The sequence below is a fragment of the Xyrauchen texanus genome, chromosome 36 (genome assembly GCF_025860055.1).
Source record: "Xyrauchen texanus isolate HMW12.3.18 chromosome 36, RBS_HiC_50CHRs, whole genome shotgun sequence".
NCBI classification, from domain to species: domain Eukaryota; kingdom Metazoa; phylum Chordata; class Actinopteri; order Cypriniformes; family Catostomidae; genus Xyrauchen; species Xyrauchen texanus.
In genome coordinates, this window is record NC_068311.1 from 20,542,855 (window position 1) to 20,565,065 (window position 22,211).

General features: G+C 41.9%; 1 protein-coding gene across 2 annotated transcripts in view; it reads left to right on the forward strand.

The window, feature by feature from the left end:
• The window catches only part of LOC127630184 (tumor necrosis factor alpha-induced protein 2-like), a 73,052-nt gene extending 59,511 nt beyond the window's left edge, over nt 1-13,541 (forward strand). For both annotated transcript variants that reach the window (XM_052107658.1, XM_052107657.1), the window contains exons 9-13: nt 155-290; nt 1,446-1,568; nt 1,996-2,151; nt 9,444-9,565; nt 12,063-13,541. In XM_052107658.1, coding sequence (XP_051963618.1) covers nt 155-290; nt 1,446-1,568; nt 1,996-2,151; nt 9,444-9,565; nt 12,063-12,342 — 817 coding nt within the window. In that variant the 3' untranslated portion in view covers nt 12,343-13,541. The remainder of the gene's footprint in view (nt 1-154; nt 291-1,445; nt 1,569-1,995; nt 2,152-9,443; nt 9,566-12,062) is intronic.
• The last annotated feature ends 8,670 nt before the right edge of the window (nt 13,542-22,211 follow it).

Below are 22,211 nucleotides of genomic sequence, written 5' to 3' on the forward strand. Positions count from 1 at the left end.
CTGTCTAGTGCATGTGTTAATAGAAAACAATTGAAAAACAGTGCTGATGGAGACAAAAATGCATTTGATGTGAATGGCCCCTAATTGCAAATCTAGTTTAGAAATAAAGTGTTCTTTGTTTCAGTTTGTTAATTATGTATAACTGTGTGTTTAGGAGCTTTGTACAGCGTTGCGGGCAGTGTGACCCCTCAGCCAGTGAGGACTCCATTCGAAGAGGCAACACTGCTCTGGACAGGATAGTCAACTTGAGTACGAGAGTGCTGAACGACAGACTTTTCGAACCTATCAGGGTGAGGTTGCCACGAATCACCCCAGACTTCCTCTAATAGACATGTTTTTGGTGCATGCACGCACATACACTTGAAATACCTTATGCTTGTCATGTGCCTATGTCCAAGAATAAAAAGAATATCTTATCAGTGTTTCCCCAATGGATTGTTCTCAAGAATGTTGTTTTCTACATGGCTACTCCGGGTCTGAGATACTAAAATAGCAGGACTATGTGAAAAAACAAGTGAATTAGATGTTTTTGGCTCGATGCTGAACAGTATTCAGTGTTTGCTGTACTGACTGGCATTACCAGATCTCATGGGCCACATAGATTTGCTGCATCCTTTATACCAAGATGGAACTTCTACAGGAAGTTAGCTCTTGAACTATATATGAAAAACACTCACATCCTAATGTGGGCAAATATAGTACATTCCAGTGAATACTGTTTGTGTCACGAACCCCGCTCCTCTGCCCCATCCCCGCTTCGTCGCACACACACTCACTCCTCAAGCTCGCACGCTCGCTCCGCCCCCTCGAGCTTTTCACGCTCTTTTTGCTCGCTCGAGCCCTCACGCCCACTTTGCTCCTACTCGCTCACATGCTCGTAGGCAATCTCCCTTCCTCAAGTTTCTCACTTTCCAATCCCCCAGAACATTATGACCACCTGCACTCGCGTCGTCTGCACTCCTGCACATTAGTTTCACCTGCACTCGTCTCATCACCTATCATTGTTTACACCTGCACTCGCCCTATATATTTCACAACCCGTTCGTCTCACTCCTGTTGGTTATTGTATTTAATTTCCCGTGTCTTTGCCCCCCGCTAGGCTCGTCTAGTTTTGAACTCCTCTTGTCCTCCTCTTAGCTTGCCAGCTCCCCTTGTTCCCCTGTCTTTTGCTCCCACTAGTCCCGTCTACTCTGATCCTGTTTCCCGGCTTCGACCTCCCCACTCTCGTTGACCACTCTCTCCCGGATTTGCCCCTTTACTCGACTTTGTTTCCCCGGCTTTTGACCCTACGTTACCCTGACCATTCTCCCTCTGGATTTTCCGTGCTGTACTTTTGTTTGCCTGCAAATAAACGCAGTTTTGACATACATTGTGACTGTCTCTTCTTGTGCGGGTTACAGTTTGTGTCATTTCTAATCTAATGGTTTCCATGTCATCTCACACAGCCCCTCTTTGATAAACTGATTAAAAGGAAATGGCTGAGCAACACAGAGCCTTTTGAGCAAATCGAAGGGCACATAAAAGAGCACTTCAAGAAGTTTCGCAGGATGGACAATCCACCTTACGAGGTACACAAAGATAGTTTCCATTTTTCTCACAGAACTGCCACATTATCTTAAAGTGTTTTATGATGTTTTTTCCCTTGTTATTACACAGATTTCTGTCATTTTTAATTATTATTGATCAGTTGCGTTATTTTGTGGTCAAATAAACTCTATCTACCTGTGAACTCTATAATTAACCATTCTCCCATGTAAACAATTTAATTGCTTTAATAGTTGCATGTGTCTGATATCAATCCACGGTCTCTCTTTTCTCAGATAATACAATAATTTAAACTCAAAAACATTTTTATGTCCATTTTGTATTTATTTGTTAAGTAGCCATGTTATAAGTGGGACAATGTGTGGTAAGCTGGTCATTATTGCACAATAAACCCCCTTTAGAAAATGACTGGCTGAATGTACATATCTCCTACTTACTGTGTTCTCTTAGGTACTGGTAGTGGAGGTGCACAGGCGTGTGATGACTGAATATATCCGGGCCATCATGAGGGGCAGAATCATCTGCACATCACTCAAAATGAGAAAGAGAATGGCTGGTCGTCTCCGTGACGAGGGAAAGAGTCTAAAAACTCTTTTCAAAGAGTTGGTAAGTCACTGATCAGGTCATTAATTCAATGTTTTTTCTAAAAGTATAAATGTTGAGACTTTAAACAAAATTTAAGATACAACAATAAAATATACAAAAAATGAATACAACAGTTATTTCCTGTCTTCTAATCTGATTGGACAAGAAGCATTCTAAGAGTGCTGATAGCTCACACCATCAGTACTGGGGCGCTTTATTGTTTGTATCACTCCGCTTGTGTTTGCGGCATTCCAAACATGTAAGAGCAGCTAAATGTGTGATTTTTTTCATTCATCAACTGTGACATTAAAGGTTTGAGCCAGTAGGTGGTGACAAAAGATGTCTTGTTTGTGCAATGAGCGAATTGAGCTGATGTTAACAAACTGTGTGAGACAGTGCTTGAGTTTCTTTGAAGCCATCCAGAACTGACTCTCGCTCCATTATCGCCCGGATTATTACTACACGGTAGCTGAGAAATAGAGTTAAACAAACAGCTTCATTATTACTACCAATCACAGCTGAGAATCGTGACATACGGAGTAATCAAACATGCTCAGGGTGCCTACTTGACACAAGTTTCCAAGCTGGAAGAAGACATAAACTTTCAAACATTCCCCAGGAAATGTACAAGAATGAAACTGGCGGCCTACATGTTTTCTTTCTGACATCAAAACTCTTGAACATGACTGAAACACTCATAGGATAATTCAGATAGCATGTATGGCACCATCACTCCACGATCGGAGCAGATTACTATCACACTACAGTTGAGGAATAGAGATAAATTAACAGCTGCATCATGTTCATTAATGAAATTTATCCAATAACTTGTTAGAAACAGCCCAAGCTGTTGATACAAGTACTAATTGTATTTAATTAGTAACAGAGGCTTGGGCAAATCTTTCGGACTAGCAATGGCAGATCGTGTGGCATAAGAAAGTAGTTCCACACACAAGGGTTTTTTTATGGACAGTCCATAGTTTTCACTTTTTCTTCATTGAACCGTTACCTGCAGCCGAATCAAAGCCATGCTGATAGCGGTACATACAGCACTCTTGCTCATATGATAGCGCTTTAATAAATATACTAGATTATGGTAATCAGAAGGGGTATATTCAAAATACTGTGTCTCACTTTACCTCATAAGCATAATGTTAAATACATCACATGTTACAGTAAAATGGAAAATGTGGACATTAATGGACATTTAGAATTTTGGAATGCATTTTTTTTTTCTTATAATTAGTATTATTATATATTAGTTGTTATTATTAGTCAATAAAGCAAATTTGTCCTGAACTCCTTATTCCAGCATTCGTCATACTTAACAAAACGTCTCGGGTTACATGTGTAACCCTTGTTCCCTGAAAAAGGCGGAACGAGATGTTGCGCTGCTAAGCGCCACCGAGCTGAATAATGTGTGGAACACGTCAATGAACATTGACCGGAATTTATAGCCTCGGCTGATGTAATCATTAGATGCACCTGAGGCCAGGCTATAAATGGATACGTCACCAGGTGTCGCCAGATACTTCTTTTGAAGAGCAGTCCTGGGACGCCCCAGTGCGGCAAAGCAGCGCAACATCTCGCTCCGCCTTTTCAGGGAACAAGGGTTACACATGTAACCCGAGACGTTCCCTTTACAAAAGGCTTCACTACGATGTTGCGCTGCTAAACGCTACGGGGAACGCAATACCCACGCCGCCGCACTTGGGGCTGTCCGGACCCCTACGGTTGTGCAGTGTACTCACAAAACCGCGAGAGGTCTCAGACATGAGCTTCAGATGTCGACTCAAGGGCATAAGAACCCGGAGTAGCATAAACATCTAACCCATAAAGTTCGATGAATGTGTGCGAAGAGAACCCTATCGCACCACAAACTTGTCATAAAAACTGATGAATGTGAGCGGAGAGGACCAGCCTGCCGCGATCACAAACTTGTCCAGACATGAGCTTGAGATGTCGACTCAAGGGCATAAGAGCCCGGAGTGGCAAAACATCCAAACTATAAAAATCCAATGAATGTGTGCAGAGAGGACAACCTGCCGCATCACAAACTTGCTGCAGAGGGAGACCTCTAGCCAAGGTTTTAGAGGAGGAGAGCCCTCTGGTAGAGTGCGCCCTGAAACCTACTGGCGAAGCTTGACCGCCGCTTGTAGGCCCGGCAATAATGAGGATGCCTCTTGAGGGCACCCGCCCACCAAGCCGTGGCAAACCGCAGTGGCCACATAGAACCTGGCAGTGGCGAGGCAAGTGCCCGCTGACAGTTCTTTCTACAGAAAATCCAGAACTGAAACAAACTGGCAGTTAGCTGGTTCTGTAATAAGAACTTTAGTAGAAGGAAACGCATGCAGGCGCATTTGCGTTACTACGTTCAGCCCCTCCCAAGGGGGACTGGGCGACTTCGGGAGAAGTAGAGGAGACATTGCGCTATCAACAGAGGCGAAGAGGTCCTCTTCTGCCCTGTAAAATCTACCCAGATCAGTTCCAAGTGGAGGGAGCCCTAGCACCTAGCACTGTGAACCTCATTTGGTACCCTTAGGGGCCAGACATGAAAGGTTTCACAATTCGGGCCAAGGACGAGAAGGTCCTCCCTGTCCGGAATCGCCCAAGGCGAGCCGTCGAGGAGAGGAATTAGCTCCGAGAAACATATCCTGTCCGCCAGCCGGCGCCATTAATAGGAGGCAAGACCCTTGCTGGTGAACATCGCCAAGACTCCCGGAGCAGAGAAACCGGGAAAGAAATACATACAGACGCATTCCGGGTCATGTATGTGTCTTAACGTCCAGACCCAAGGGGGCTGGGTGATTTCAGGGAGAAGTAGAGGAGACATTGTGCTATCCATAGAGGTGAAGAGGTCCTCTTCTGCCCTAAGATCTCACCCAAACTTGTTCCAAGTGGAAAAATCCTGGCATTTAAAAAGGTCTCGATAACCTCAGGAGAAAGCCCTGTGTCCCTCAGTTGGTACCCTTAGGGGCCAAACATGAAAGATTCCACAATTCTGGGCAGGGATGAAATATTGCCCTGTGCCTGAGATAGAAGATCCTTCCTCTTCGGAATCGCCCAAGGCGAGTCGTCGAGAGAAGAGATTAGCTCCGAGAACCAAGCCCTGTTCGGCCAGTGCGGTGCTATCAGTAAGAGGCAAAAACCTTTGCTGGCGAACTCTGGGCAACTATTACCTTAGGGTGGAGTTCTTAACTCCCATGTTGGTATTTCCTGTCTGGACCGTAAATCTGCTCCCGTATACGGGCATCCAGGGATATAACTGACCTGAGTGACAGGAGCTTACCCTGGGCCCTAAGGAGAATCCGACATGTCAGAAATACAGCTGACAAGAACGTGGGTCTCCTTGAAGATTTATGTAAGAGGCTACCGCTGCATTTCTGAGGTATTTCAGGGCCAGAAATACAGCCATCAACCCGAGACAGTGACTGTGACAACCGAGCTGACGACCCTCCTATCCCCTTAAGCTGGACGACCACTTAAGGCCACTACCCCGCCCGTCAGGGAGGCGTCTGTCGTTAGCAGTCTGCGACAACAAGACGCACCTAGAGTGGGACCCAAGGCAGAAAACCGGGGTCTGAACCACATAGAAAGGGAACGAAGCCTGAGGCGCATAACCCTATTTAGCCCAGGGGTTTTGGCCCTTGGAAGAAATCCCCTGGCTTTTGGCCACAACAAAAACGGTCTCATGAGCAGAAGGTCCAGAGGGATCACCGTGGACGCGTTCAGCCCTGAGACCTGGAAATCGTTGATACTGATAACAGTGCAACCTTGACCTAGCCTGACTTTGCTCAGGGTGATCTGAATGGACTCAATCCTAGCGGGAGACAGTTGTGCCCGCATTGTGATTGAACTCCATACGATGCCCCGATAGACAGTGTTCTGAGTGGGAGAGAGTACGCTCTTCTTGGCGTTGAGCCTCAACCCCAGAGAAACAGATGAGCTAAGACGATGTCCCTGTGCTGAACTGCCAGTTCCTGGAACTGCGCTAGGATCAGCCAGTCGTCTACGTAATTCAGAATGCAGATGCCCCGGAGTCGCAAGGAGCCAGCGCTACATCATGCATTGTGAATGTGCGGGTAAAAAGGGCTAGGCTGAGTGAAAGAACCTGACCCTGGAAGACTTCGCCCCCAGAAGTGAACCTCAGGAACTTTCCATGTTGTGGCAGAACTTCTAAATGAAGTATAGAAGTGTGTCATAAGATCGATGGTGACCAGCCAAACGAGTTGTAGGGCTTGAGACACGACCGTCTTGACAGGCATCATCTTGGACTTGAACACCCACGGGTAGTTCAAGCTTTAAGATCTAAGCCAGACGCCACCCCTCACCCTCCATGGGAAATGGGAAGTATTTAGTGTAATAACCTAACTCTCTCTCTGGAAGGGGAACACATTCCATGGCCCCTTTAACCAGGAGATTGAGTTTTTTTTTTTTTTTTTTTTTTACAAAAAAGAATTCGGTTACTGGTAGTGAGAACACGCCGTTGAAACACGGAAAAGCGGCGAGAGAATTAAATCCTGATGCCCTTATAAGACCCACAGAACAGAATATATCTGGCAGAAGTTTCCACGCTGCCAGGATCTCTGAGATGGGTATTATATATTAACACTTCCTGTTGAGGGGTTGTCGGGTGTTTCGCGTCCTGAATAAAATGCAGGAACAGCGAAAACACCCAATTTTGATCCCGAGGGGAGCTACCCCCTAATCTAGGCACAAGACCGTCAGGGTTTTCTCTTACTAGAATTTATAGTCCTGAGGTCTTGCTTCGGGGGCTGGCGAGGGCGGCGAGACTGTCCCCAATCCCTGGGAGGAGGAGCACGACTCAGCCACGCTTTGCTTTTGAGCCTCCCTTCAGTCAGGACCGAGGAGGGTCTGAGGCTTGCTCGTCAAGCGTCAGAACCCACACTCAGGTCGCCCAGGAGGTCAGCCTGGTACGCCTGAAAAACAGCATAGTGTGCAGAGCAGCACCAGCCTGACCTGCTGCTTGATAAGCCCTTCCCACTAAAGTGGAGGTTGTCCTACAAGGCTTTGAGGGGAGAGAGGGCTTTAAGTGACTATGCCGAGCCCGGCGAGAGATAGCCCATAGCGTCTCTTCAACCGGCGGCATCACTGCATACCCCCGTGCCTCAGCACCCACGATAGTCGAATATAATGACGTCGAGGGTATGTGAACACGGGAAGAAAATATATATATATATTTTATATATTTTTTTTTTTTTATTATTATTTCTTTTTTTTTTTTTTTTTAGGGGTTCTCCATGAGCGAAAAAGCTCTTCATGGAGGTTATCAAAGAAAGGGAAGGGACCCATGAGGCATTCCCTTTCTTAGACTGGAAGATAAAATCTATCCCCTAATTGGTGCGTTTGGATGGTCTCTTTTTCGCGTGGCCAGTCCAATCTGGCAACCGCACGAGTAACAACATCGAGCAATTCCTCCGTAGATTTTTTATCGCGGACGGAAAGCTCGGAGGCGGGAAGAGAATAATGATCCACCTCATGATCCGAAGAAGCGTCGGAACGGGCTTCAAGATCATGTGAAGGACCAGCTGGGTTTGGGGAGAGAGTGAGAGAAAGGGATCAACCCGTCTCTTGCTCCTCAGTCAAATCCATGCACGAGCCCCACGAACGATCTTTTCGTGAGTGCTGACTCCCGGAAGCAAGCGAGGCGAGCATGACGCACTCTGCCTGTTAAAGCAAATCGCAGTGCTCGCACCCGCCCTGCTGCAACGCGAGAGCAGCGTGCTCTACCCCCAAACAAACAGCAAAAACTGATGTGTGCCGTCTTCAGCTATAGAGCGAGAAGAGGGGAACACGCACCGTTTGCTTTCAGTCATTCTCTCTCTTTTTTTTTTTTTTTTTTTTAGAAATATATATATATATATAATATTTTCTAAACAGAAGAGAAAAATAGAACAACGTTCACTGCACACTGCCTAACAGAATCTATCTCCTAACAGAGGAAAGAAAGTTTTGACAGGGTTTGTGAAACACACAGAAACAGAATCGCTCTGAAAAAGAGTTTCTGACGACACCTGGTGACGTATCCATTTATAGCCTGGCCTCAGGTGCATCTAATGATTACATCAGCCGAGGCTATAAATTCCGGTCAATGTTCATTGACGTGTTCCACACATTATTCAGCTCGGCTCACAGCTAAAGCTGTTCCCCGTAGCGCTAGCCAGTGGAAAAATCCACAACAGTTGTGACAACTTTCATACAAAAGGAAAGTTTGAAGAATGGCACCACTGGAATGGGCATAGAGACAGGTGACCAAATAGGCCCTTGGCTCCAAAGGGCATCTCTATGACATGCCAAAATTCTCCTTTTCCCTATGAAGCTTCTGCCCCTTTCTCCAGTTAAAACATCCGTTTGTCACCTCTGTGGACAACAGGATGCCTTTTGTTTATGGAAGAGCATCCTGGCCTGGGCCTTTGAAGACATGACTTGCCTTAAAGGTCAAACTGGAAGTCAAGAAAACCTGCCCTAGTGTAATGAACATAGATATTTAAACTCAATTGGAATAACACGTGCTCCTATACTTAATCATCTAGGCATGTTTTTAGAGACATGAGGGTAAAATATAGCATTTTCTAGATGTTATTGTTTGGATCTTGTGATTTTCATGGAAGTTTAAGCACACTTAGCTTTCTGTACATTGCAGTAGGGTTGCCACAAACCAAAATTGAACAGTGAAATTTCTCAATAACAATTTTGATACATAGCAAAGCTAATATGCTAATGAAAAGTTATATAATAATGTGAGTATTGTAAAAGTTAATAAAAACAGTTGGACTCACTTTATATTAGGTGTCTTTAACTACAATGTACTTAAGCATTTGCTACAATGTACTTATGTACATATGTATTGTTGCATTGAAGTACCTGCATTTAATTACATCTGTAGTTACTCAGTTAACCTTACACCTAACCACAATGCTTACCCTAAAAACTAACCCCTATCCCTAACCTTAACCCTGCTCCTTTTGATGTTAGTACATTGTTTTTAAAGACACCTAAAATAAAGCATTCAAAAGTACTGCACACAGGTATTTGGGTAAGTTTTTTAATTTACATGGTACAAAAGTACCACTACTTTTGACATCTCTACATGGTGTTTTTTTGGAAATGCAGCACATTCAAATCTTTAGTACCAGGCAGTTCTTTTTAATCTGAGCTTTAATATACATGGTCCAGAAATAGAGGTTTCCATGGATTAATCTCTGCATTGGCAGTATTTAGTTATCTGATTTGGACGCATGACAAACATGAAGGTTGATCTGATGTTATCTTGTCTGTTTGCATCCATCCAGGAATCCTCTGCCTCATGGCTTGACAGCGTTATTCCTCACCTGTCAGAGATAATTCTCTTGGAAGACACTCCCTCCATCCAAATGGAAGTCGGCATGCTGGTACGGGAATTCCCTGACATACGGTGAGCGTCTTGAGGCATACCTTGTAGCCCCTGATATGATAGAGGTCAAAAAGCAGATTGTTCTGGCTAAACATGGTCATTGCCATCTATTCTGTTTAACAGCATAAGAGGGGCTTGTAAAAGCAAACAAGACCTTTGCAGTTTCCTGATTTTTATGGGAGATTGTTTGGTTATCCCAGATTCGCATGAAAGGTGTACAGTTGTCCAACTCTCGATTCTGACAAAGACAAAGCAATAACACAGGCATCCTGCCAGGGTTTGACCTTAAGCTCCATAGCTTAACCTAGAGAGTGTATTTACCTAATCAAGAGTCCTATACGACTGCAGAATACTGAGGAAGCTCTCTTTTGTGGAATGTGTGCTAATTTAAGCTTGAAACTTTAAATGCATGACCTAGATGTGGTGTGGGCTCCATTGTTTTACATTAGCAACACCTTTGGGTTTTAAACTGATGAACACTTAAAAACCCTCCTATCTACAGTCCAGATCTTCCCACATTTTTATTATCTATAAAACTGTCTTTGAATTAAATGAACAGGAGCCAACTCTGGTTATGAGCATTCTTTTCCTTTCAGTGCAGCAATGTTGTAGCATGCATTTTGGCATGCCATGAAGAACATGTTAATGTTTACAGTTAAACCAAAAAAGCACAGCATTTCAAGTCTTTTTTTGCATGTCTTGCATAATATTTAATAAATGTAGTTTCAGTCTACTCGGCTACTATTTTGATTTTACTAGATGCTGTAGCTCTCTACAGTATTGACAATACTTGACAACCCCTGTAAGAAATCTTGGGCATGTTAATGTTACATTTTCAGTACTAACCACACACTCACCATGCAAACAAGACCCTATCACCATTTTACGGAACCCCTTAGAGGACAGGGTGGGATTTTATTCTCTCAAATAGTTTTGTGTTCCCTCGCAATAGTTTGCGTACCTCACAATAAGTTTTGCTTGCCCTCAAAATAGTTTGCGTGCCCTCGCAATAAGTTTTGCGTTCCTTCGCAATACTGTCGTTTGCGTGGCCTTGCAATACGTTTTGAATGTTATCGCAATAGTTTGCATGACATCGTAATAGTTTACATACCCTCACAATAATTTTTGTGTTCCCTCGCAATAGTTTACATACCCTCACAATACGTTTTGCATGCCTTTGCAATAGTTTGCATGCCCTCACAATGGTGTGCATTCCCTCACAACTGTAGTTTGTGTGCCCTTGCAATAAGTTTTGGGTGCCCACGCAGTAGTTTGCATGCCCTCGCAATAATATACTTTCTCTCAAAATAAGTTTTGTGTGCCCTTGGAATAGTTTGCATGCCATCTCAATAGTTTACTTTCCCTCGCATTAAGTTTTGCATGCCTTCACAATAGTTTATGTTCCTTCGCAATAATTTTTGCTTGCCCTCGCAATAGTTTGCGTGCCCTTGCAATAGTTCGCTTATCCTCACAATAAGTTTTGCGTGCCTTCGCAATAGTTTTCATGCCCTCACAATAGTTTGCTTTCCCTCACAATACGTTTTGCGTTCCCTTGCAATACTGTAGTTTGCATGCCCTCACAATAATTTGTGCATGCCCTCACAATAGTTTACATTCCCTCACAATAAGTTTTGTGTGGCCTTGCTATAGTTTGCGTTTCCACACAATAAGTTTTGCATTACCTCGCAATAAGTTTTGCGTGCCCAATAGATTGCAATAGATTGCATGCCCTTGCAATAGTTTGCATTCTCTCAAAATGAGTTTTGTGTGCCCTCACAATAGTTTGCGTTCCCTTGCAATAAAATTTGCATGCTCTCGCAATAAATTGCATGCCCTCACAATAGTTTGCATTTCCTCACAAGAAGTTTTGTGTTCCCTCACAGAACTTTTCATTCCCTTCCAAAAAATTTTGCATGCCCTCGCAATAAGTTGTACGGTCCCTCGCAATAGTTTTGCATTCCCTTGCAATAAGTTTACCATGTTTTTACTATATTTACCATATTTTTACCTTGATATTCATAGTAAAATCATAGTAATAATATAGGGAAATAAAAACTATTGTAAAACAAATCATAATTGTGTGGTTATTATAGTTTTACTACAAATACCATGGTATTTTCATCTTTTCCTGTGACGCTACTGAGAGAACGTTGCGTGAGCACATTTGCTGACATTGGATTTGCTGTTCACTGGATGGCATTATGTTGAAGTAATTAGGAATATATATAAAGCAGCTGTGCAAGGAAAACGTGTATTGGAATATGGAAAACAAGAAATGTAACTGTGATTGCATGTTTAATACTCTTTGGATTTAATTAAAAAAAAGTGACATTTATTTTAAAGCTACTAAGGACTTGGACTCCCTGAACACAATTTAATTACACACACCTAATCTCAGATCACCTCTGGCTTTAGCCATTCTATACATTTCACTGTTATTATGACATTATACATTAATTAAATGTGACGCCACATACATCAATCAAGAGTAAAAAAATGTTTGCATTTTTGTTTGTAGGAGAAAACATGTCTCTGCCATACTAAATATCCGTGGGATGACCCGACAGACAGAGAGGCAAGAGATCTTGAACATAGTGAAAGACATCGAGAACAGTGACACCCTTACGCGGGTGTCCCGGGACAGGGCTCTTTTCGCAGAAGTGCCGGTGACATCAGAAGTACATTGTCTAAATGTAGGTCTGAGCCGCATCGCCCTCACCACCTCATCCTTTTTCTCCAGCATGCGGTCCCGGCGCAGGAGAACTCCAACCAGGGAAAACCAAGATGACATGCTATAATCCAGTGCAAAGGCTCTTGAGCTTCTCAGAGGGATTTCATACTGAGTTTTCCAGCACACATGGTGCACTGGAGCTTTACAGAACAGTGCCATTTGGCAAGTCAGGACAGAAGTGGGGACATTTTTCAGATGCTTGTGCATTACAAGATCTCTGAATTGAGAAAATGACAGCACTAAAGTTGGCATCACTACTGTTGTTTTTGCACAGCAAACTGTGGAAAAGTTTTGTGTGAAATATACAGTATATACCATTTCAGTGGAATTAAAAGATGTAATCATCTCAATATATAGTGCAAGTGTCATTGAACTCTATCACTGCACAGAATGCAGAAGTGATATTAAGCAACCATCTCTAAGAAAGTCTTTTAAGATCATAAATTGCAGGGGTCACAAGAGTTGATATATAAAAAAAAAGAGAGAAAAAACTACTGATCGGAAACACTGCTCAGTTTTGAAAATTAATAAATTAGGATTTTTTTTTTCTTCTGAATCATTCCACATCTGATTTTCACTTTTTGACAGTAATTGGTCAGGATTAAATAGTGTTTTTGTTTTTAGTTGCATGTGACAGAAGACTGATTTTAAGGTACTATGCAACAACTATGCATTTGTTTTGATCATATTTAAATGAATTGTTTCATGATCCAGCCATCGGTTATCTTGTCATAGAAGATTAATGTATGTTTTAATTTGTAATTGTGAGATGAATCAAGTGTGCCTGTGAAAGAAATGATGAGGGGCTATTTAAATACCACAAGATTTGTTTATTGCAGTAATAATTTCATTCTGCTATAGAAAACAACAACAGTAACCAACCCAATAGCTACAACCAAAAATATGTTTGCCTTAGTTAGCCTTAATACCTTAAAGGAACTGGTCTATACACATTCTTAGTATTCGTTTTGGGGTTGTTTACTTTAAATCCCATGTACCAAACCTTCAAAGGACCAAGCTGAAGTTTTGTATGTACCATGTAACAGAGTTCATCTCCTATAAATATTGTCTTTAATCTAACTTGTATATGTTGATGTGTGAACACCATGGCAAAGAAATCAAAGATACAACATTTCAGTAAACTTTAGGGTACTCTGCATGTACACATACAAATAGTATGAACTTTGACATTAACTGATTTTTTGGTTATAGGAAAACATATTTTATAGTGTACAAATATTGAATCACATATTAATAAATTACAGAGGATCAACTGTTTGTGGTTCTGTTTTTATTATTATTAAATTACAAGGGCACTTTAACCTTCTGAGACCCCATGTCCACAGGCGTGGACATTATGTTTTGGCTTCACTATAGGCTTTGCATTTTTTATTTCATTGAAACAGAATGTTCTCTTTTCAGGAGACTCTAGGCTTTCATAAAAGAGTCATGTTACAAAAAAACATGGTGCAGACAGCTTGGAGTCTCTAATTTCATCTGATATGCCATTTTAAAAATTTCATACATTTATCATGAAATGGCATGCTGTTAAACACAATGACCATATAAGTGGACTATAGGCTCATTTTCCTTAAAATATACTATATTTATACAATAACTATGTTTCCATCAAAGGGTTTTTTTGTGCATCAAAAAGTTTACCGATATAGCTCATGGAAATTCAAATGATCGCGTATGATCGAAGTGTCAACATAATATTTTCCCGTTAAACTCTAGTGCAACACTATGGCGATACTTCAAATGTTGCAAAAAACTGGTCTGGAAACACTTTTTGTCAAGAAAATTGGCATTAACGCAAAAATTTATTGTTTCGAGACCCCAATCCCCAATCGTCAGCCTGTGTTAATCATGACGACAATGTATATATACATCCTTGAAAGCCAATTTATTGTATGTGAAGCATTCCTCGCACTGTTATGGATTGGTCTTAACGGCATACCTGCACAGATCCGATGCTGCAAACACGTGTGTCATGGCACCTCCAGATGTTCCACAACCAATATCTCGTATCACGCACCTGTCATTGACAACTGCATGGAGAACAAATGAATGGCCACTTTTTACGATTAATTTAATCGTGGTAGCCATCCGTTTATTTATTGAAGTTACTTTTCCACACCATTCAATATAATAGACGGCAGTCATGGAATTAGCCCACAATACAAAAATCATATCATTTCTGTGCACGAAGATGTTTTAAATTAAAAATAAATACACAATACAAGGAGAAAAGCTTCAATGTGCTTTTTTGGAACACTAACAGCCCAATTCTATAAAGTTATTGTTTAGTTTACTTTTGAACAGATGCCGGCAGAATTCCCTGTATTAAATAAAATAAATCACCAAACAAATAAGGCATTAAATTAAACAAATAATTACCAAATGAAAAAATTATATTGTTAGGCCTATATAATTGCCTTTTTTCAAGACTATAAATTATCAGAACTATTTGTCCAATGCTGAGTTCACTTTCAGAAAACAAGGTTTTGAAAATTTTTAAACTTTTACATATTTTAAATTTAACCATCTTTACCTCAGATCACATTTGCTGAGCTTCTTCTGAAAATTGCATTATGATGCTAAAATAAATTTTAGATGACAATCAAGTTCAGTTGGTGTTTTAGGTCATTAAAAGATGCTGGACAAATATGCGGTGCATAATGCAGTTGTGATGGCAATGCTTTATCTTAGATGATCGTTCAAAACAGCCTATTGACTATCAGGAGTGTATCATACTATATGTAAACCCTGGATTAGGGACCACCTGGGAGAGCGGCGAAAGGAATGGCCTACACAATTAGCGACACACACATTTCTGTATGGAAACGGCTTAAGTGCAGACTTCTTTGGTAATAAGCCAAAACTTATTTGACAAAATATGTTTTTTTTTTTGCATGACGTCATCACTCACACCATTTTTGTCGATAAAAGGCCATTTGAATGGAAACTATGGGATGATAGAGGACTATTTTCCAACCAAATTGCAAATTGTATTTTCAGTAGCATTTTCTATTTGTGGACACATAAATTGTGACATAATCCAAATGCAATTGCAAATTGCATATTACTGTTTGCATACACAAATGTACAAAGTCTGCTAAATTTAAACTGGAAAAGCAATGTGTTACGCATTAGGACTCTGTCATATTGAAAAAAACAATATTAATTACCCTGTTTGCTAATTCACTTCCTCTGCGTCCTGTATGGAGCCTGCCGAAATTCAAATGGTTTCGCAATTCCCTTTGCACTTGCATTTCTGTCATTCCCTAATTAGGGAGCAAAGGAGCGTCCTATAGCTCTCTATGCAGCAAAGTGCATTACTCCAAAAATCTGACCAAAAGTTCAGTTTCAGGCAGTAAATGATGTTTGGACCACTCAACATGTTTGGCAGACATGGGGCAATGGTAATCAGAATCAGAATGAGCTTTATTGCCAAGTATCCTTACACACACAAGGAATTTTCATGCTGACAGAAGCTTCCAGTTCAGATGCAACCGTATATACATATATACATACAAACATATACATTTAAACATATATACATATAGTGACATAAAAATAAAAAAATTATATATATAACAGATGAAAAAAGATAAATATACAATAGAGCAGTAATGTTGTTAGAATACTTTATATACAGATATAAAGTAGGAAGTGTGCTGGGTGACAGGTTTGGACAGACTCAGTAACTGCTGAGTAGAACTGTGTCAGCAGCACCAGTGCCAGGTTGAACTTCATCAGCTGGTGAAGGAAGTACAACCTCTGCTGGGCCTTTTTCAATATTGAGTCTATGTGGGTCTCCCACTTCAGGTCCTGTGAGATGGTAGTGCCCAGATACATGAATGACCCACAGTGCTTTTCAGAATGGTGAGCAGGGGTAATGTTGGGATGTCCCTCCTAATGTCCACTATCATCTCCACTGTATTAAACATATTCAGTTCTAGGTTGTTTTGACTGCACCAGATGGCCAGCTGTTCATCTGCCCTTCTGTATGCAGACTCATCGGTAACTTGGATGAGACTGATGACTATAGTGTTATCTGTGAACTTTAGGAGCTTAACAGAGGGGTCCTTGGTGGTGCAAACATTTGTGTACAGGGAGAAGAGTAGTGGGGAGAGTACACATCCCTGGGGGCACATGTACTGTAGGTGAATTTCCCCATTCTCACTAGCTGCTGCCTGTCTGTCAGAAAGCTGGTGATCCACTGACAGATGGAGGAAGGAACAGAGAGCTGGGTTAATTTAGTCCACAAGAGAGTGGGGTTGGTGGTGTTAAAAGCAAAACTGAATTCAACAAATAGTATCCTTGCATAAGTCCCTGGTCTGTCTAGATGATGAAGTATGCAATGAAATCCCATATTGACTGCATTATCCACAGACCTGTTTGTTCAATAGTCAAACTGCAGGGTTCAATGATGTCCTTCTGGTGGGCCAACATATCCATTTCATGACCACAGACATCAGAGTGACTGGTCTGTAGTCATTAAGTCCTTTGATCTTGAGTTTCTTTGGGACAGGGCTGAGGTGGGCCATTTGTTGAAAACTGTTTTTTCAGCTTTTCAGAATAGCTTGTTTTAGCCACTCTGATCTCCTTTGTCAGTCTGTTTTTGGCCTGATTATACAAGATTTTATCTCCACTTCTGTAAGCATCCTTTTTGGCCTCACAAAGCTGCCTAAGTTTTGCTGTAAACCATGGTTTGTCGTTGTTGTATGTTAAATAAGTCCAAGTAGGAATGCACATATCCTCACAGAAACTCATATATGATGTCACAGTATCTGTGAGCTCATCCAGGTCTTTGGCTGCAGCCTAAAAAACACTCCAATCAGTGCGGTCAAAGCAGGCTTGTAGTTTCAGCCTTGCTATATTGGTCCATTCTTTACAGTCCTTGCTACAGGTTTAGCTTATTTTAGATTCTGCCTGTAGATCAGAAGAAGATGAACCGGACATTGATCAGAGATTCCCAAAGCTGCTCGAGGGACAGATCAATATGCACCCTTTAATGTTGTGCAGCAATGAACCAGTATATTTCTGTCTGGTGGGGCATGTAATGTGCTGTCTGTATTTGGGCAGTTCACATGTGAGATTTGCCTTGTTAAAACCCCCAAGAATAATAATAGGTGTGTCCGGGTATTGTTGTTTCGTGTGTGTGACCTAATCTGCCAGAGTTCGGTGAAGTTGGACATATATTCACAGATTCGAACTTCCCGGATCAATAACTCATAAGCAAAACGTTGTTAAAACACAAACAACGCCTCTTTCCAAATTAAGTAAGGAAGACAACAAGCTACAACCTAATTATCATCATGCCGTCCTCTGAGCTGGACAAATAGCATTGGTCTCTACATGCTGTAGAGACAAGTGCGCATGGATGTCTACAAAGTGCAACACCGAAAAGTGAAACTAAACAAATTAAATAAATGTACTTGTGGAGCGGAGGGGGGCGGGGCTGGTCGGAATATTGCGCACCCGGTCCCCAATCGGCCTGATGAGGCGCGCGAGGGATAACGGTGACGATGGTTCGAGAGAGAGAGAATTACGGGCATGTCCGCATGTGTGTTTGTTTATGTTGTGTTTTAAGTTTCTTATTAAATTATTATTTATGTTGACAAGCCGGTTCTCGCCTCCTCCTTGCCCATCGTTAACTGTTTTACATTGGTCCCGAAACCCGGGAAGGAGGAGGGATGCCCGTCGCAGAGTCCTCGACACTGCCGTCCACCCAGGGGAGCGCCGCTGCCATCTGCCGGGTGACGGAGTAGCCTGACCGCACGGATGCAGGGTACGGCCGTCGTCCGCGGGGCAAGTGGGGACTGGATACCCTGACCGCCTGGAGTGAGGGAGCCGCTGCTGGGGGCGGAGGAGTGCTCTGCCGTCCCTAGAGACGCGGAGGGGTCGAGGGAAGACCGCCGTCCGCGAGGGGAGGAGGGAAGAAACTCTCCGACCGCCCAGAGCGGTAGAGCCGCTGCCAGGGGCGGAGGAGTGTCCCCATTTGCCGCCAGAAAAGCGAAGGCGCGTTCTACCCGCTGGGGGTCGACGGTTTCACTCCGGTTCGCCCGGGGGTGGAGCGGCTGTCGTCCGCCTGAGTGTGGAGGAGTGTTCAAGGACCACGCGACGGTACATCAGAGAACCGGTGAGTGAGCTTTTTCTCTCTCTCCTCTCTCTCTCCCTGTCGCACCGTGTTGGCATTTTTCCTCGCCTATTTTGTTTTGTTGTTGTTGTCTTCCCCTCCTGTCTCCTCCCAGGGCGAGGAAGGCGGGGAGGACCACGCGGGACACAAGATACACCCCGCCCCAGGGATGGGGGTGTACATCATGCCGGTGGCACCCCGGCCTGAGATAACACCGGGAGGAGTGTGGAGCGGAGGGGGGCGGGGCCGGTCGGAATATCGCGCGCCCGGTCCCCAATCGGCCTGATGAGGCGCGCGAGGGATAAAGGCGGCCAGTGACGATGGTTCGAGAGAGAGAGAATTACAGGCATGTCCGCATGTGTGTTTGTTTATGTTGTGTTTTAAGTTTCTTATTAAATTATTATTTATGTTGACAAGCCGGTTCTCGCCTCCTCCTTGCCCATCGTTAACTGTTTTACAGTACTCTTACAAAGTGTAGTGTTACCAAAATCACTTCACACATCAGTGGTCTCCTTTTGGTTATACTACAACACTTAATTTGGAGAAATGTGTTTTTGCATAATTTTGGAAAGATTTTATTAGGAAAAATATTCAATACAGTTACTCTTATACAGAATTGTATCATCAAATTCAGTTCACACATCAGTGGTCTCCTAGTGCTTTAGTGCTGACTTTTAGGGCATTAAATAGTCAGGCCCCACAGTACATCAAGGTCCTTTTGAGTCAGCACTCCTCTAGCCGCACTCTTCGGTCTTCTGGCCAGAACCTTCTTATGGTCCCCAAGACTCGTTATAAAACCCGTGGGGACCTGTCTTTTCAGTCTGTTGCCCCCAGACTGTGGAACGCCCTGCCCCTGTCTCTGCGTCTGGCTGACTCTGTTGACTCTTTTAAAAAAGATCTGAAGACTTGTTTATTTAAGAAGGCTTTTGGTTGATGGGTTTTAACTAGTGTCACTTTGATTTTACATATGTATTGTATATATTTTTATATTGTTTATATAAGATTTTGCTTTTACCTTTCTCGTGTACAGCACTTTGTGATTTTATCTGTGAAAAGCGCTTTAGAAATAAACTTTACTTACTTACTTACTTACTATTGATTATACTACAACACTTAGTTTGGAAAAATGTGCTTTTGCATAATTTTGGGGAATTTTTATTGGGAAACATATTGAATAACTTTACTCTTATACCATTTAGTATCATCAAATTCAGTTCACACATCAGTGGTCTCCTGTTGATTATACTACAACACTTAGTTTGGAAAAATGTGCTTTTGCATAATTTTGGGGAATTTTTATCGGGAAACATATTGAATAACTTTACTCCATTGCAGTGTAGTCACCTAAATCACTTCACACATCAGTGGTCTCCTGTCGGTTATACTACAACACTTAGTTTGGAAAAATTTGCGTTTGCATAATTTTGGGGAATGTTTATTAGGAAAAATATTGAATAACTTGACTCTTATACAGTGTAGTACCATCAAACTCAGTTTACACATCAGCGGTCTACTGTTGGTTATTTTCTGCTGCAAATGTCCTCAGACATCTCAGCTCAGGAAATGCTTTGAGTTCACTTCTCAATCTGGAATACAGACTCACATACCTGTGTCTCCACACCTTTGCTCCACGACTCCTCTCCGCCTCTACTCCAGCGATCCCTATTCCATCTATTCATTGTAAGCGCCTTAATTGTATATTCACCACCTTAAGAAAGTCACCTCCTGAGTTATCCCCTGTCTTCACCACATCAACAATCTTCACCTTTGCCCAGAACTAATTTATCACACTCACTTGCTTGTCTTTGTTTGCATTTGTGTGTCAATAAACACCTGCTTGGGTTCAACATCATAATCAAGTCTGGGTATTCCTAACAAGAATACAGTTACATTCAAAAAGTATTTTGATTACTGAAGAGATTACTAAGCAATTTATTGTCATTTGTTTCATTTAATATGTAGTCCTTTCAGATGGAAAAATGTAGTATCAAATGTATCATCAGTGGCGTTTGTAGTAACTCCTCCCCCTTCGGGTAGGATCTACCACGGGACCCCTCCACATGACGTGCCTCTGAACAGACTCAGTAAGACCATATGATGTATTCCCATTCTAAAGCCCTGTTAAAATGGCCAGGAACTTGTCTCAGCTCCTCAGAGCAAAACCTGAATGAGTGGTTGCGTTCCAGCTCCTTATATTCCCGTATTTCCAGGGGAGTGGCATGCAAATTCCACTCGACAATTTTCATTGGCCTTTTCTCAAAGATCAGAGATGTCTGAGGCTCCCAGGAGCAACCCCTAGTGTCACTACATCAACACAACTCTGTCCCTGTCTGAATTTCGGAGTTCGCTGTTCTTTCATATACAGAACTGTCAATAAATGTGTCTATGTTAAAGCTACTCTCGTTTCCCAGAATCTTTTAATGCATTTTATTTTTAAAATGTCACACACATCCACAGATCTGTGTACAGATGCAATCTTGTTTTACTAAAATAAAAAGTTATATTTGGGCAAATTAGAATCTAAAACCTTACATAAATTACCATATTATGTGAAATATTTATTTGGGTGCTTGAATCGGTCATTAAGTATGACTGTTGATCAAAACAGGTTATTTAAAATAATATTTTACTGTGCATAATCATTAATATTCATGAGTTTTGCAGCACTGCCTCCCACAGTACAAATTTCTGTATGGTTTATTTTTATTTAGACCTAACTTTGTGTTAATCTTTGCTTTCAAATTGATTATTCCAGCTGTTACAAAGGTGATAGGCCTACAGGACTTTATTAGCAGAATAATATGGGATATGCATGCATTTTCTATCCATGAGTACACTTAATCAAGGTGGTGACGTTAGGAACATTTTGAATTTGTTGATGTGTTTAATAGTCACTATTTAGTGCTTTGTAGATATACATTTTGTTACTTATTTTTTGATATGCAAAAATCCATTTTTTTATGTTGGAAAATCAGTATCAAAAATGGTTACTATGTGGTTTCTGTGGAAAATGCAGTTGTATCACAAATTCATAAACATTTATAATTTGATAGTGACTCCAATTAATGAGTTGGATCTTAGGGTCAGGGCCAGTGGTGGCTCAGCGGTTAAGGCTCTGAGATACTGACTGAAAGGTTGGGGGTTCAAGCCCCAGCACTGCCAAGATACCACTGTTGGGACCTTGCACTTGAGTAAGGCACTTGACTCTATCTGCTCCAGCGGTGCTGTTTCATGGCTGACCCTGCTGTCTGACCCCAGCTTAGTTGGGATAAGTGAAAACAACTGCATTTTATTGGCTCTGTACCTGTACTCAGCACAATGACAATAAAGTTGAATCTTGAATCTTAATGAGTATGAGACAAAGTACCAAATTATGTAACATCCAATAAAAACAAGTTTGTGTGATTTAGACATGGGGTGAGAATTAGAGAGGGGCATTTAACAGCAATTTCAACAATCATTTTGCACTAGTTATTAATGAACAATATGAGAACCCCTGACAAGTTAATAAGCATTCACATGAGCAGCTGAAGATCCATGATTAAAAGTCTGGTCGCCCTCCGAAGGAGTTTCCTTCTTCCGTTTGATTTTGAGGTGTACCACATCTGTACTACACCAGATGGCGCGCTCCTCAAACATAAACTACATCCTATCTTGTGCTCTCTTCTGCTTCTGTTTTTTTTAATGTTATTTTAGTAGACCTCAGCACAAATACAGTTCCTTATTTTTAATAATACAAATAGTTACAGAATTCAAAATATTATTTTTCTGATGGCAGCTTTTGAGGAGGA